A 12974-nucleotide genomic window follows, 5' to 3' on the forward strand; every position below is an offset into this window, starting at 1 on the left:
ACTTAAGAGCTAGGCATTATGTCAGCAGCTAACAAAATTCTCAGGAGTTAAATAATTTTCAGAATTCTTTACTGACTTTTCTTGGCGTGACTGCAGAGCAAATAATAGGAAAAAACCAAATGGCTACATTGAAAAGCGTGGCTTCATAATGGCTATTATCAACGACAAAACAATAAAAAACTGGTAAATATATTTGACACTGTTCTTTCCAAACCTGCCCAGACTTACAGATCCTACACACAAACAGCAAATAAAGACACAAACAGGAAATAACAAATGAACTTCAAATGGTTTTTGAACATAATTTTTATTTAAGCATGGACTTTTAACTTGGTTCACCCTCGAGTGCAACCTTTTTGTTATGTTAATAGGGAGTTCAGGGCTACAGGGCCATTATAACATTGCTGGTGTTGGTACAACTTCATCAGAAGGTATGAATATGACCCGCAGGAAGAACAATCCACAGAGAGAACACAATGAAAACATCCAGTTTTACAAATCACTCTGTTATCACAGACACAAAATGGCACTTACTGTTAGTAAATCAGCCACGGCACACTTTAAAAGTATCTTTTAGACAAGGAAATGGGAACTCCTTTGTGGGAGATAGGGTTTTCATCCACAATTTTTTTAAGTAGAAAATATTTCAAGGTCAAGCATTTTTCTTATCCACAAACAACGCTAAACCAACATACATTTTGAGGGGTATATTAAGGGAGATACAATATCTTTACAGCTATCTTCTTGAGTAGGTATTTCAATGAATTTTCTGTAGAATATAAGTAGCCTGAAATTCAGCAGCAAAAAATATTGCAACATAATAAGTAAATACAGTGTCAATGTGTTATATTGTAGAAGAGAATACATAAAGAACCAACAATGATAATTTAATCATATAAAACATGATACATAGCTGAAATACAGTCCACTTAAATAGCTTTGTGACCAAGAATGTTAAATACTGTACTAAATGCCATTTTAAACATAAAATCTCTTAAACTTTTGTGCTTAAACTTTTTTTTCTGTTAAACTATTTCTTATTTTCAATACTGCTACTGTAACTGATATTACAACAGATCACAATTTGCACGGATACATCAACATGAAGACATTTACTTATGAGAAATAAGTCACTTGTCATTAGTTCACAGTGTGGGAAAGTGGTGTACACTTGGTCTTGAGAAGGGCTTTCAGTTAATCACTAAGTCCTTCACAGAAATTTCCTGATATCAGATGCAGTGCGAGATTTAAAAGAATGCGAAACAACACATCACATATTGGAAAGAAAAATAAACTTTTTGATTCTTCATGGGTATCGTCTAAGTGACCTTCGTCTTCTGTTGTAGAAGTGCCTGAGCCCATGTTGTCGTGAAAAATTCATCATGTAATTTTGTTTGCGAGTGCTGTTAAAATCAGAAAGGACAGAAGCAGGGAGGGAAAAAAGAAAAGAGCATGTAAGTTCCATCACTGAAAGCACAATCTAGTCTATGTCCTAAGTTACCCTGCTATTTTTTGGAAAATTCTCAGGGTTTATAGGCCATGCTAACATTACCACCCCAGGACAGAAGAACTAAAGGTTGACACCTGCATTTACTGCTTTTGGCCTTGAAGAAATCCCCTTCTTTTCATGAGTGAGCTCTGAACCAGAACAAATGGCAACCTCTCTTGATTAATTGCAAAAGTGGACTGCAACTGTTTTTTGGATTTTTAATTTTATTCTTGAACTCTTTCTGAAAAGGCTGACTTGAATTGAGATAAAGTGTGTACTATACCTATTACCTTATTTACATATATCTTTAACAAGTAGGAAGGACAATTTGATTCTTCCAGCAACCATTGCCATTTAAAGCTTGAGAAACAAAAACAAAGGAAAAACAAACTTCTTATTTGAATCAGCTTGATCTTCCTGTTTGCTGAGGTCTCAGGGGCAAAATTAAGCAATTTTTTCTCAGAATATCAGATTTTGCTGCTTTCCTCAAACAGTAAGCAGCTGGAGTCATATTCTATGAACATGGCCTTATGAAGGAGAAACCCTACTGAAAAAAAAATCATAAAATACTAAGAACGTGTAAGTGAATGTATAGATGTAAATCTATGTGCACACATTCCCCTCATGTATGTACACACACATTCATACATATGTACTCAAGGTGAAGCTGATAAAAATGCTGAAAATGAACTTTAGGAACCTGTAAAAATATGCATGATACTGGCAGAGATAGCTGTTAAAGTTCTGATATGGAAAATGTAATTTAAGAAGGATCCTTATCCATAAGATCACTGAAAAGAATCAGACTCCTTTCACACACGCACTGGAGTGACAACATGTTTCTATATAGCATCAAATGTGTTTTTTAAGAGTGAGCCTCTTAGTACTTTCCAAATTCACTGAGTCTCTTGAATGCTGTATTGTCTTAAAGTCGTTTCTTCCTTACTTGTGTGCTCAGTTATGTCCGATTCTTTGCTACCCCGTGAATTGTAGCCTGCCAGGGTCCTCTGTCCATGGAATTTTACAGGCAGGAATACTGGAGTGGGTTGCCATTTCCTTCTCTAGGGGATCTTCCTGACCCAGGGATCGAACCCAGGTCTCCTGCATTGTAGGCAGATGCTTTACCATCTGAGCTACCAGGGAAGTCCAGCAAACATTGATTTAACCTCGTTAAAAAGGATTCCTAATCCTTTTATCTAAGTCAACTTTGCCAGCTATTTTAAGTCCTCCACACATTTCATTTTACTCTTTTTTTCAAGTCCTTTCATCTATTATTCTTTACAGACATCTCTATTCAAACTCACCTTGAGTCCCTTCCACCTGCCTTATTGGATAATCTTCAACCCGGCTTCCTAAATTTCTACTTATTTTTCAAGTATCACTTTTTAAAAAAATTTTACTCACCCCTGCCAGTAGGATTCCCCCCCTACTTTGAATCCTCATACTGTCCCTTTTCTGCTTTGCATGAGATGACTCATGTTCAATCTTGGCTGCCCTTGACTAAACTTCTCTGGGTGTAGCAGCTGTGCCCCACTCCCCCCACCCCTGTACCACAGCACTGAGCCTTCTGCCTGACCCCTGAGTGGTCATGGCATGTTTGTTGAACTTTTGGTGACTTACTGATTGGATTCCTGTTGTAAATCATTACTCTTTAACTATAAGGAATAATTGCAAAGTTAAAGCAATGAAAATTATTCTGTTGTAAACACATTTAAAGATATAAGGTACTCAAAATTTAAAATAGTTAAAATATCTTACATGAAAAAAGATAAATTCAGAACACTTAGGATATTCAGTTATCTCAATGCAACCCAGATTGATGGGAAAGTGACCTCAATATATGGGAACATAGGAACATTTCATTTGAACAAAAGTTGATGTGCATGTGTGGTTTCAAAGCAACTTTTCCATGTAACTACTTATTATGGACTGACTTAAATTCTACATTTTTATGTTGTTTGTTGTTTAGTTGCTAACTCGTGTCCAACTCTGTGACCTCATGGACTGTGTAACCCTCCAGGCTCCTCTATCCATGGGATTTCCCAGGCAAGAATACTAGAGTGAGTTGCCATTCCCTTCTCCAGGAGATCTTTTCGACTCAGGGATCCAACCCATGTCTCCTGCATTGCAAATGGGTTCTTTACAGCTGAGCCATCAGGGAAGCTTGCTTCATTTTTTATGAGTGAGAAAATAAATATTAACAGGTTGCAGATCTTTAATACCTTAAGAATAGATCCAGCTTGGGAGCTTCTATTTACTTTTGGACGTATTTTGATTCATTGGATATCCTTTAATTTTTTTTTTTAAATTTTATTATTATTTTTTTTTCCTGTGGGTTTTGTCATACATTGATATGAATCAGCCATGGATTTACATGTATTCCCCATCCCGATCCCCCCTCCCACCTCCCTCTCCACCCGATTCCTCTGGGTCTTCCCAGTGCACCAGGCCGGAGCACTTGCCTCATGCATCCCACCTGGGCTGGTGATCTGTTTCACCATAGATAGTATACATGCTGTTCTTTTGAAATATCCCACCCTCACATTCTCCCACAAAGTTCAAAAGTCTGTTCTGTATTTCTGTGTCACTTTTTCTGTTTTGCATATAGGGTTATCGTTATCACCTTTCTAAATTCCATATATATGTGTTAGTATGCTGTAATGTTCTTTATCTTTCTGGCTTACTTCACTCTGTATAATGGGGACCAGCAATGCCACTTCTGGGCATACACACTGAGAAAACCAGATCTGAAAGAGACACGTTGCCCCCAATGTTCATCGCCAGCACTGTTTATAATAGCCAGGACATGGAAGCAACCTAGATGCCCATCAGCAGATGAATGGATAAGGAAGCTGTGGTACATATACACCATGGAATATTACTCAGCCATTAAAAAGAATTCATTTGAACCAGTCCTAATGAGATGGATATCCTTTAATTTTGAATAAATTTATATATCCATAACATATCTTTAGATCCCTGTGAATGTTGATATGCATTCAGCATTTGCAATAGATGTTTGTTATAGATGCCTAGTGTTTTGTAGTCACATTAGAAATGGCCACATTTTCAAAGCACACTGGAAAAATTTTGTTACATAAAACATAAGTATCTCTGGTGACAGGATGATGGAATCTAACAAAAGTAGATTTTTTTCCAGTTCATAAGCTTTTGAAAATAAAGCATCATGGGAAGCTATACCAAAGTGCTGCCTGCTTCAAGGACCATTAATAAACTCACATGGTTGCTAAACACTTGTGGCTTCTAGAGTATCTAATTTATGGGACTGGACATTAGGAGAATTTTAAACCAGTTTAAAGATGTTATGCTTATTAAGTCTTTTTTTTTTTTTTTTGTGGAGCAGATCTGGGAGCCTATTTTTGTTTTTGATACATATAGATGTATAATTATAGATAAACTAGTTATAAATTTATAACCAAAATAATTATAGGTGTGATGGAATTTTAAGGATTTATTTCTTCACTGCAATAATATTAATACGAGAAAGTATTTTATTACAATTCCAATGAAAGCAGGTAATATTCATTCCAAGGCATATCAACTATGGTTCTTGACTTATCAATTTGCTTGACTGAATAGAACTAGGTCCATTTAAAAATTTCTATTTTGAGGAAGCCACTGAAAGAAGGGAGAGTGATCAATGATTTCTTGGAAATGCTAACTTAAATTTCCATTATTGCTGCGGGAGTTTAGGGACTTTAAACAGCACATGGAATAATAAAATGCTTCCCTCATAGGAAATATGGATATTGCAATTTTTTCAAGAACTAGTGACTACGGTCACCTCGTACTCTTCACTGGAGCCACTATTTTAAGTTATTTACCATTATAAAAAATTAAGTGATTTGTAGTTGATTCTAAAGGAAATGGGGAAGGTGGAGACTTGATAAAAGTAATTTGGGCTCATAGAAATTTAGTCATTTTTACTGTTCAGTAATTAACTTTTCATCAAAACTTATGATATAATAAGCAATGCTTTATATCAGTGCAAAAATAAGAATCCAGTGACTGCCATTATTTTTCAGAGAAATACTGATGATTTTAAGATGGGAAACTGCCACTGAAACTAATAAATTAAACTGCCCTGCATAGAAGATGCTGTACATTTTACTTTCAAGGCCTTGCATTTTCAGGAGGAATATATGTAAGTAAGTGTGGGCTCACATATTTCACAAATGTAGAGCACTTCATTTTTATTTTCCCTACTGAATGGGGATGAGAATAGTATCTGATATTGTGTACTTTGGGGAGCTGTAAGGATTAAATGAAACTTCTAGCAGAATATGCAGATGTTTAACAAACGATAACCATTTTACCGTCTTACCTAGGCTTAAAGTATCTCCAAATGCAAACGTATGTTAAAGAAGTCTTACCTAAGGATACCAGTCTTACCTAAGTATACTTTCTTTCCTAAGTTTTAAAGTATCCCTATTAGAGAGCAAATGTAGATACGTATTTTAAAAGGCCAATCCTTTTCTAGATCCTAAGGACAGGATCTAGAACTCACAAATATTATGAATAAATTCACTCCCTTTTGCCGGTTCATTTATTAACTTAGATTTGAGAAGTCCAGGCATTCTCAATCATCTCTAGCACAAGAGATCTTTTGAAAGACACCACATTTAGTCAGAGCCCATAGCTCTTATGCACACATTTCTATTTTCATTTTCCTCTCGAACAAACTTGTAAACTGTTCATATTTCGAGAACGCCTAAGAAAACCCCAGGCACAGAGTCAAGCAGTCCAAAGAAGGCATGCTGACTAGCACTCTGGTCTATGCTGTTTGTATACATCAGAGAATTACCGCAATTTGGCTGAACACCGAGTTTACATGATACAGGTTTCAAGTGTTCCAGTGTTTCTCAATATTACATGTAACTTTTCTTTCACATTTTTTTTTTTCAATTGCAAAGGTCTTCCACAAAATTTCTCAGTTAACATAGGTAATAACAATGAAACTTAGTAAACAGTTCCCCAGAATTAGTAAGAGGACTTACCTTACTCTAGTGGAAAACCAATGACAGCAAATAATGAAATATAACACAAGTTAAAAAATGCCTTTCAACACATGCAGCACTGTGATTAGTCATAAAAGTCTGATCAGGTTTAGACGCAATATAGGATTTTTCATCTCTTTTGAAAATAAAAATTAAAGAAGTTATTCCTTATTCTTCTATACCTAGTATATACATATATTTAACTTTTCTATGTAATGCAACATGCAATATTTGCTCATAACCATATGTGTCAAAGTACATGTAGCTACAGTACTACATTTGGCATAAATGTTGCATATAAAGCATAAATATGAAAGTAATAGTTTAATAACTACCATAAATGTTATTATTTGATTTTTCAATTATTTACATTTTAGAAGATACTTATTCCTGAATATATTAAGGAATGGGCTTTTAAAAATAGTAAGTCCTATATATCAAATAACACAATCAAATTTAAGGAAGGATAAATATGCTTTGCAACAAATGTAATACGTTATTCTCCATAAATCATTTGTGCCAAAAATATGACAGTATCTTGATAATGAATAGCATGAGGGAATGGCCATGATGGAACTCATATTATTAAAATCTGATAAATGCTTTTAAGACCATAGTTAGCAACATATTGGTTTTCAATTCTCAGCGAATGTGGTGATAATTCACTTTTTTGGTAAGTCAATTCACAAAGGCTGACTCTTTACTGAGCAATTTGCTTTCAAGGTACACATGCAAAAATCAGCCCGCTTCATCATACACATGACAGGTTGTGACTTAAGACACATACACAGGAAATGTGATGTGTGAATGAAATGCATAGTTGGGTGAGGGAGATTCTTAGGATAGAAGGATGAGTGCCCAGGCAACAAAGGTTAAAAAAAAGGATTCTCTTTTATCCTAAGAAGACCCCACCAGCATGGATCTTGTGAGGGATCTGCCCAAATGTATTCACAAACATTTACGGAAAAACAAATATTCTACACTAGCCAATGAATTCAGAGAAATTAGGTTTCTGACACTTGATTGTCAATGACTGTGTTACGCTGCATCACTCAGACTTTACAGATGAGGACTTTTTGTAAGCTAGTGAGGCTGGGAAAAAGTGATCTGTCAATTCGGTTCATCTGTTCTGTGGCAGATTAGCAAGCGCTAATCATCATGAAGTGCTTTTCATGTACAGGTTTTATTGAAAAAAATCATCAGAGTGGGGAGATTACACTCTCAAACAAGCATAAGGCATAAGTGACTTCGCTTGTTAAATGCCAAAACGGTGGTTTTTATCTTTATGGTGTGGGGCTTATTCTGTATATCCATATTTATGAAACTCAAATCCTTCTGGATGGAGTATTTTAGAATTAAGCTATTAAATTAAAAATATTTTCTGTATCTTGTTCATTTAGGATGTACTCCTAAACCTTGAAATATTTTCAAAAGTGCTACATTTTTTTTTTTTTCTCCTCATCAAACTCATGTATCTTCTCACTAATATGGGCAGTACTGAGGTTAGACTCAAGATACCATGCGTGACCACAGGTTTTCTTTCTTGGAGTTTTTAGCATGTGTCCTTAGTGCACATGCAAAAGAGCTAAACTATGGTAATAAAGCTAGATTAGGGCCAATCTTTACTCAGAAAAGAAAATATATTCTAAAAATGTATACCTCCAACCATTGGTTGCAAAAAACATATCAGTTGCCCTATTTGCAGTGTTCAGCTAGGCAGGGCTTGTATCTCTTTAGGTATGCACCTCAGCCTCCTGTTCCTGCCACACTTCAAAAACCAACAATCTTAGTTTATATAACTGTTATTATACAAAAGTATAATTAGGATGAGATTTTGAATTTAATAGGGCTTTATGGGAGTATTTCACCTATTTCTAAATATACATCTGCTGCAGCAAAGATATAATTAGTAATATTTGTGAACTGTGACATGAACCCTGGCTGGTTTCTTTGTGTTTTATCTGCTTGAAAGACACTTGGATAAATTATTTTATTTTTCTGAATTATCTGGAACTTTAATTTTAAGCTCATTAAAGGTATGAATTAAAGTAAATTATGTAGAGCTATGGAAGGCATATTGACTAGCAAATGCCTTAAAATTTTTTGTGACTCTTCTGAAAAGAAGTAGTTTAAAAGAATACAGTGGCATGGAAATATTAAATCCTAATACAAGAGCAAAACATCAAAAACATAGTTCTGAAAAGATAATTTCTTTGTATAGTATTTTTAAAACAACTTATTGATTAAACTCAACTTTATGAAATATTTCTTCCTTCCAAAAAAGAAGGAAAACAAAGTAGCTCCTTTAGTTTTAACAAATTTTAACATATAATGTATACATATGTTTATCAATATGTAAAATTTTATGGTTACATGTATAAAGTTATAATTTAAAATCATTCACTGAAAAGACGGCTCTGAATAAAACTCAAGTCATGTAATACTCTGCATGTGAGGCAATGTGCTTTTCTCATTCAGAATGTTTTAGTCCCCTGAGACTCTGAGAAAATCATACAGAGTAAGAGCACACAGGTGGCTGGTAAGTGATAAATTCTTCAAAGTACTAAAATTCTGGAGATGGAATAAAAGTAAAGTCTTTACAAATGCAGATTATTGCTCCAGAAAAATACCAGAAACACTAGGTTGATTCTTGTAATAATATCATGAGAATATCATGAAGCTGGCAGCTGCTTATAAAAATTAACACCAATGCCAGGTATACCGGAAGGTTCCCTTGGGAACTGTATGATGTGAACGTTTGAGGCAGCAGGTCAGCTCTGTTTGACTCCTGAGTTGTGAAGGGGTTATTTCATACTAGGGAGTATATTTGTACTTCTGACCCACCTACTCTTTAATTTTAGTCTGTGGGAAGGAACTGTGGTGATGATAAGCCTTTGAAATCCAAAATGGATAACTGCAATTGCTCGGCTGGGTGGGAGAAGAAATATCTATTCAAACACATGACATGTAAGATTTGTTATATTTACCCAAGGTCAGTATTAGCACCCTGCCTTCTATTGAGGACTGTCAAATTTTGAACTTTTCATAAAAATTGGTAATGCTTTGTCAGGGATAGGAAGCTCCATTAATGTAAACTGTCTCGGAGACAGACTTGAAAGATAAAAACCGGTTACTAATTCTAAATCTGATTCTCAAACAGCTTATTAGAATGAACTGAGGTGCTTTTAAAAAAGACTGATGCTCAGGTCTCACTGCAGATCAGTTTAAATCACATCATCTGTAGGGATAGGTATGGGCATTGGGACATATGTTGATGCTTCCAAAAGCTCCTAAGTGTATCTCATGTTCAATTAGATTGAGAAGCGCTCCTTTGAAAGGAAAGTAGCCAGGGAAGAATGGATGTAGGGTTGGTTTTTGGTCTGTCTGGATATCTTGCTCTCTCTGACCTTACCACACATCATTCATTTTAGAGCCCAGCTTAGCCAGGAGACTCCTGGCATAGTGCAGTCTGAGGAGATCAAAATCTAAGTGAAACATCAGCCTCATTATAAGGAGTCAAGTGAGTCTGGACTGTTACTTTAAACATCAACCTTCTCTTATGGAGGCAGAGCCCAGCAAGTGGTCCAAAGCAGCAGAGCGAACAGTGGGAGCTTGTGTAGGGACTGGATTGCTCTTGGATCTGGGGGTTGATATGAATGCCATGCAAGCAGGTGCCTCAGTGAAAACTAGGACAAGGACTAACTCAAGATTGAAAAATTCAGCTCATGGCTATGATTGAAAGAAAACAAATCTGGTAGGTTTCCTACCAATTAATCATTTAAATTTGCTTTCAAAATGACTGAAATCAGACAAAGGGCTGATTTCATTTTCTATTTGGTAAACAGAATGAACATTTGAACCTATCTACCGAGAAGATTCGCCTCTCCTTGCCAACCACTTGGAGCCATCAGTCCGAACCCGCCGAGACATAAGCATTCCAGTTCTACAGGAACTAGATTGTTAGAGAAAAAGTAAGTCATCTCTCTGTGGAACAGTCAATCCAGCTAGTTGAGAGCGCTGACAACCTTATTCTATGGGAGAAACCATGGAGGGGGCACCCTTGACTTCTTAGGTGCTGGGATTAAAATCACGAGGAATCTGAAACCAAATTCTTTGTTCTGGTTTTGACCATGTCACTAAATGGAAGAATGCCCCGGGCATCTGTGGCTTGGACAGGTGTTTATAATCAGGCACATGAGGTAGTAATTCTCTGCACTTCGACCAGCACAGATCCTTTTTCTTTTCAGGATGTCATTCCATTTTATAAGGCAACCCAGACTTCATGAAGGCACTGATCCCATTTACCTGGAGACTTCTGTTCGATCCCATTGAATTAATATTGTCAAATTGTTAAATAAACTGTTACTTATTGAAGTTTTCTAAGGTACATTAAATCATACTCGGGGCCTTGTAATATCACTTGTTGACTAGAGCTATAGTTTGCAGTTGTGGAAGAGTGGAAGCCAAAGTGATCCTGTGGGGGTTTCTCATCAGGAACAAATCTTACTGATTTAAGGAGCATGCCATATCAAAGGAATTTCAAACCTTTCTGAAATGGACATGAGATGTTATATATCAGATACTCACAGCACGACCTCCACATGGTCCAAAGCCCATTGATCATGACCTGTTCCATTGTGGCGTGGCTGCCACCAGCGCAATAAAACTCCTTTCATCCGTGCCTCCCTAGGTTACAGATAAGAAGACAGGTCAAACACTAGAAAAGAGAGAACTTTCTGGTAAATACAATAGGCTACTCTAAATCAACAGAACTTTGGGTATGGAATTTAGATTTGCTTAGGTCACAGTATTCTTCTAAGCAGCATCACATCTTATTGGCTACTCAAGGATTTGCAATCCTTCTACATCTCTCTCATTTCTTCCCCTTGTTCCACTAGTACCTGGAAGAGCTGCATCTTCAGTCAACAAATGGGATGTACCTTCTGTGTGATGCGTTAGACACTAGACACTAGGGTACAGGCCAGGCAAAACTGACAAACCTACCTATCCTCAACAAATTCTCAAATCAGTGTACCCAGCAGGAGATTTAAAATGTTGTCTTCTAAAGGACTAGAAACACATTATTGGGAGGGAAATATGCACAAAGCACCTTGGTATTTAATTGTTTTTCTCTGTTCCTTCTTGCTTTTATTCCTGGCTCCAAGTTTTGTCAGTTGTCCCAATAGGAAACAGTAACACAACTCTGGAGATCTGGATTAGTCAGTCTCGGTTCTGCCACCACTGACTTTGTGGTGTTTGTTCAATAACTTCCCCACACACTGTTGATTTTCCTTTCTGGGCACTTACAGGGGGACGTTGTAGGACACCCTCTGGGCCTGGGTGAAGTCCTTGGGCTGGTGCTGCGCGATGACGTGCCAGGTGATCCCGTTGTTGACGCTGTACTGCAGCAGCACGGCCTTGTCCACGGCGTGCGGGCCGCTCAGGTCACTGTTGCAGCTGTCTGTCTGTGATGTGCTCCCAATTTGCAAAACAAACATGATTTTGCTGGGGAAAAAGAAAAAACAACCACCACAGGGGAATTCATTTCTAAACAAAAGTCAGGTAGTATTCAAGGAGTTATGTTTTATTTTTTTTATCTTTCTTATTTCTAAGTTCTGTAATTTTCAAGTTCATAATATGGTAAAAATAGAAGCATTCAGTCTTATGACTAAGTCACATAAATAACAAAATCTTTTACATCATACATATGAAATAAGCTTGGAAGGCTGGTGTTCTACACAGAGAAAACAATTTTGACTTTCAAAGATCTTTTTTCTTCCTTTGATGTTAGAAATCTTGTTAGAACATTTCTCCTGAAACACCTTCTGTTTTCTGCAAGGTAATATCAGCCAAATAGGCAGCTGAGGACATGGAGAAGACAAGATATAAAGCCATGATATTTACTCTATATGCTTTTTATGGTGGAGAAGGAAAGAGTGGCTTTATTTCTTGGCTAGGCAAAGGGGGGACACAATAGGCTAGTGCCTCCAGAACTGTGCCCCTATGCTATATGCTTTTTATAAATAGCTTCAAGCTGAACAGAATCTGGACGAGGATAAATCATGTTTATTTTAGGAAAAGATGTCTGGAGATCAGAGAAGAGGGAAAACTGAGTTAGACATGCAGGCTCTGGACCATGTCTGCTGTTGTGTTTGATGTGTCCTTTTGCTTCTCACAGGCATCCTTGCCCTTAGAAGATATAGTTTTTAAACATAGGAAATCTATCTTTGTAAGATTTTTAAAGTGATTAATAAGATTCCTGAGTGATTAACAGAGTGATTAATAGGTGGTCAAATAAACTGCTAGACTTGTACCTATAAATGCATTGATCAATTTAAAGCAAAGTTACTTGTTTGGCAGACAAAAAGCTGTGTTTTCTCAGGCTTAGGTGCAGAGCTGCAAGGGCAGGTGGGGAAGAAAAGTCAAGCCTCCTGGGTCTCTTTTCCTTTGTCTTCTCTATTCTACAT

General features: G+C 36.6%; 1 protein-coding gene across 4 annotated transcripts in view; it reads right to left on the reverse strand.

Moving 5' to 3' along the window:
• Nucleotides 1-288: 288 nt before the first annotated feature.
• Nucleotides 289-12974, reverse strand: part of RELN (reelin) — a 523209-nt gene continuing 510523 nt past the window's right edge. For 2 of the 4 annotated variants that reach the window (XM_043462976.1, XM_043462974.1), the window contains 4 exons: nucleotides 11815-12012; nucleotides 11095-11193; nucleotides 6508-6513; nucleotides 289-1403 (listed from right to left, as the gene is read on the reverse strand). In XM_043462976.1, coding sequence (XP_043318911.1) covers nucleotides 1307-1403; nucleotides 6508-6513; nucleotides 11095-11193; nucleotides 11815-12012 — 400 coding nt within the window. In that variant the 3' untranslated portion in view covers nucleotides 289-1306. The remainder of the gene's footprint in view (nucleotides 1404-6507; nucleotides 6514-11094; nucleotides 11194-11814; nucleotides 12013-12974) is intronic. The other 2 variants (XM_043462977.1, XM_043462975.1) reach the window with 1 other exon arrangement.

The sequence above is a fragment of the Cervus canadensis genome, chromosome 3 (genome assembly GCF_019320065.1).
Source record: "Cervus canadensis isolate Bull #8, Minnesota chromosome 3, ASM1932006v1, whole genome shotgun sequence".
NCBI lineage: Eukaryota > Metazoa > Chordata > Mammalia > Artiodactyla > Cervidae > Cervus > Cervus canadensis.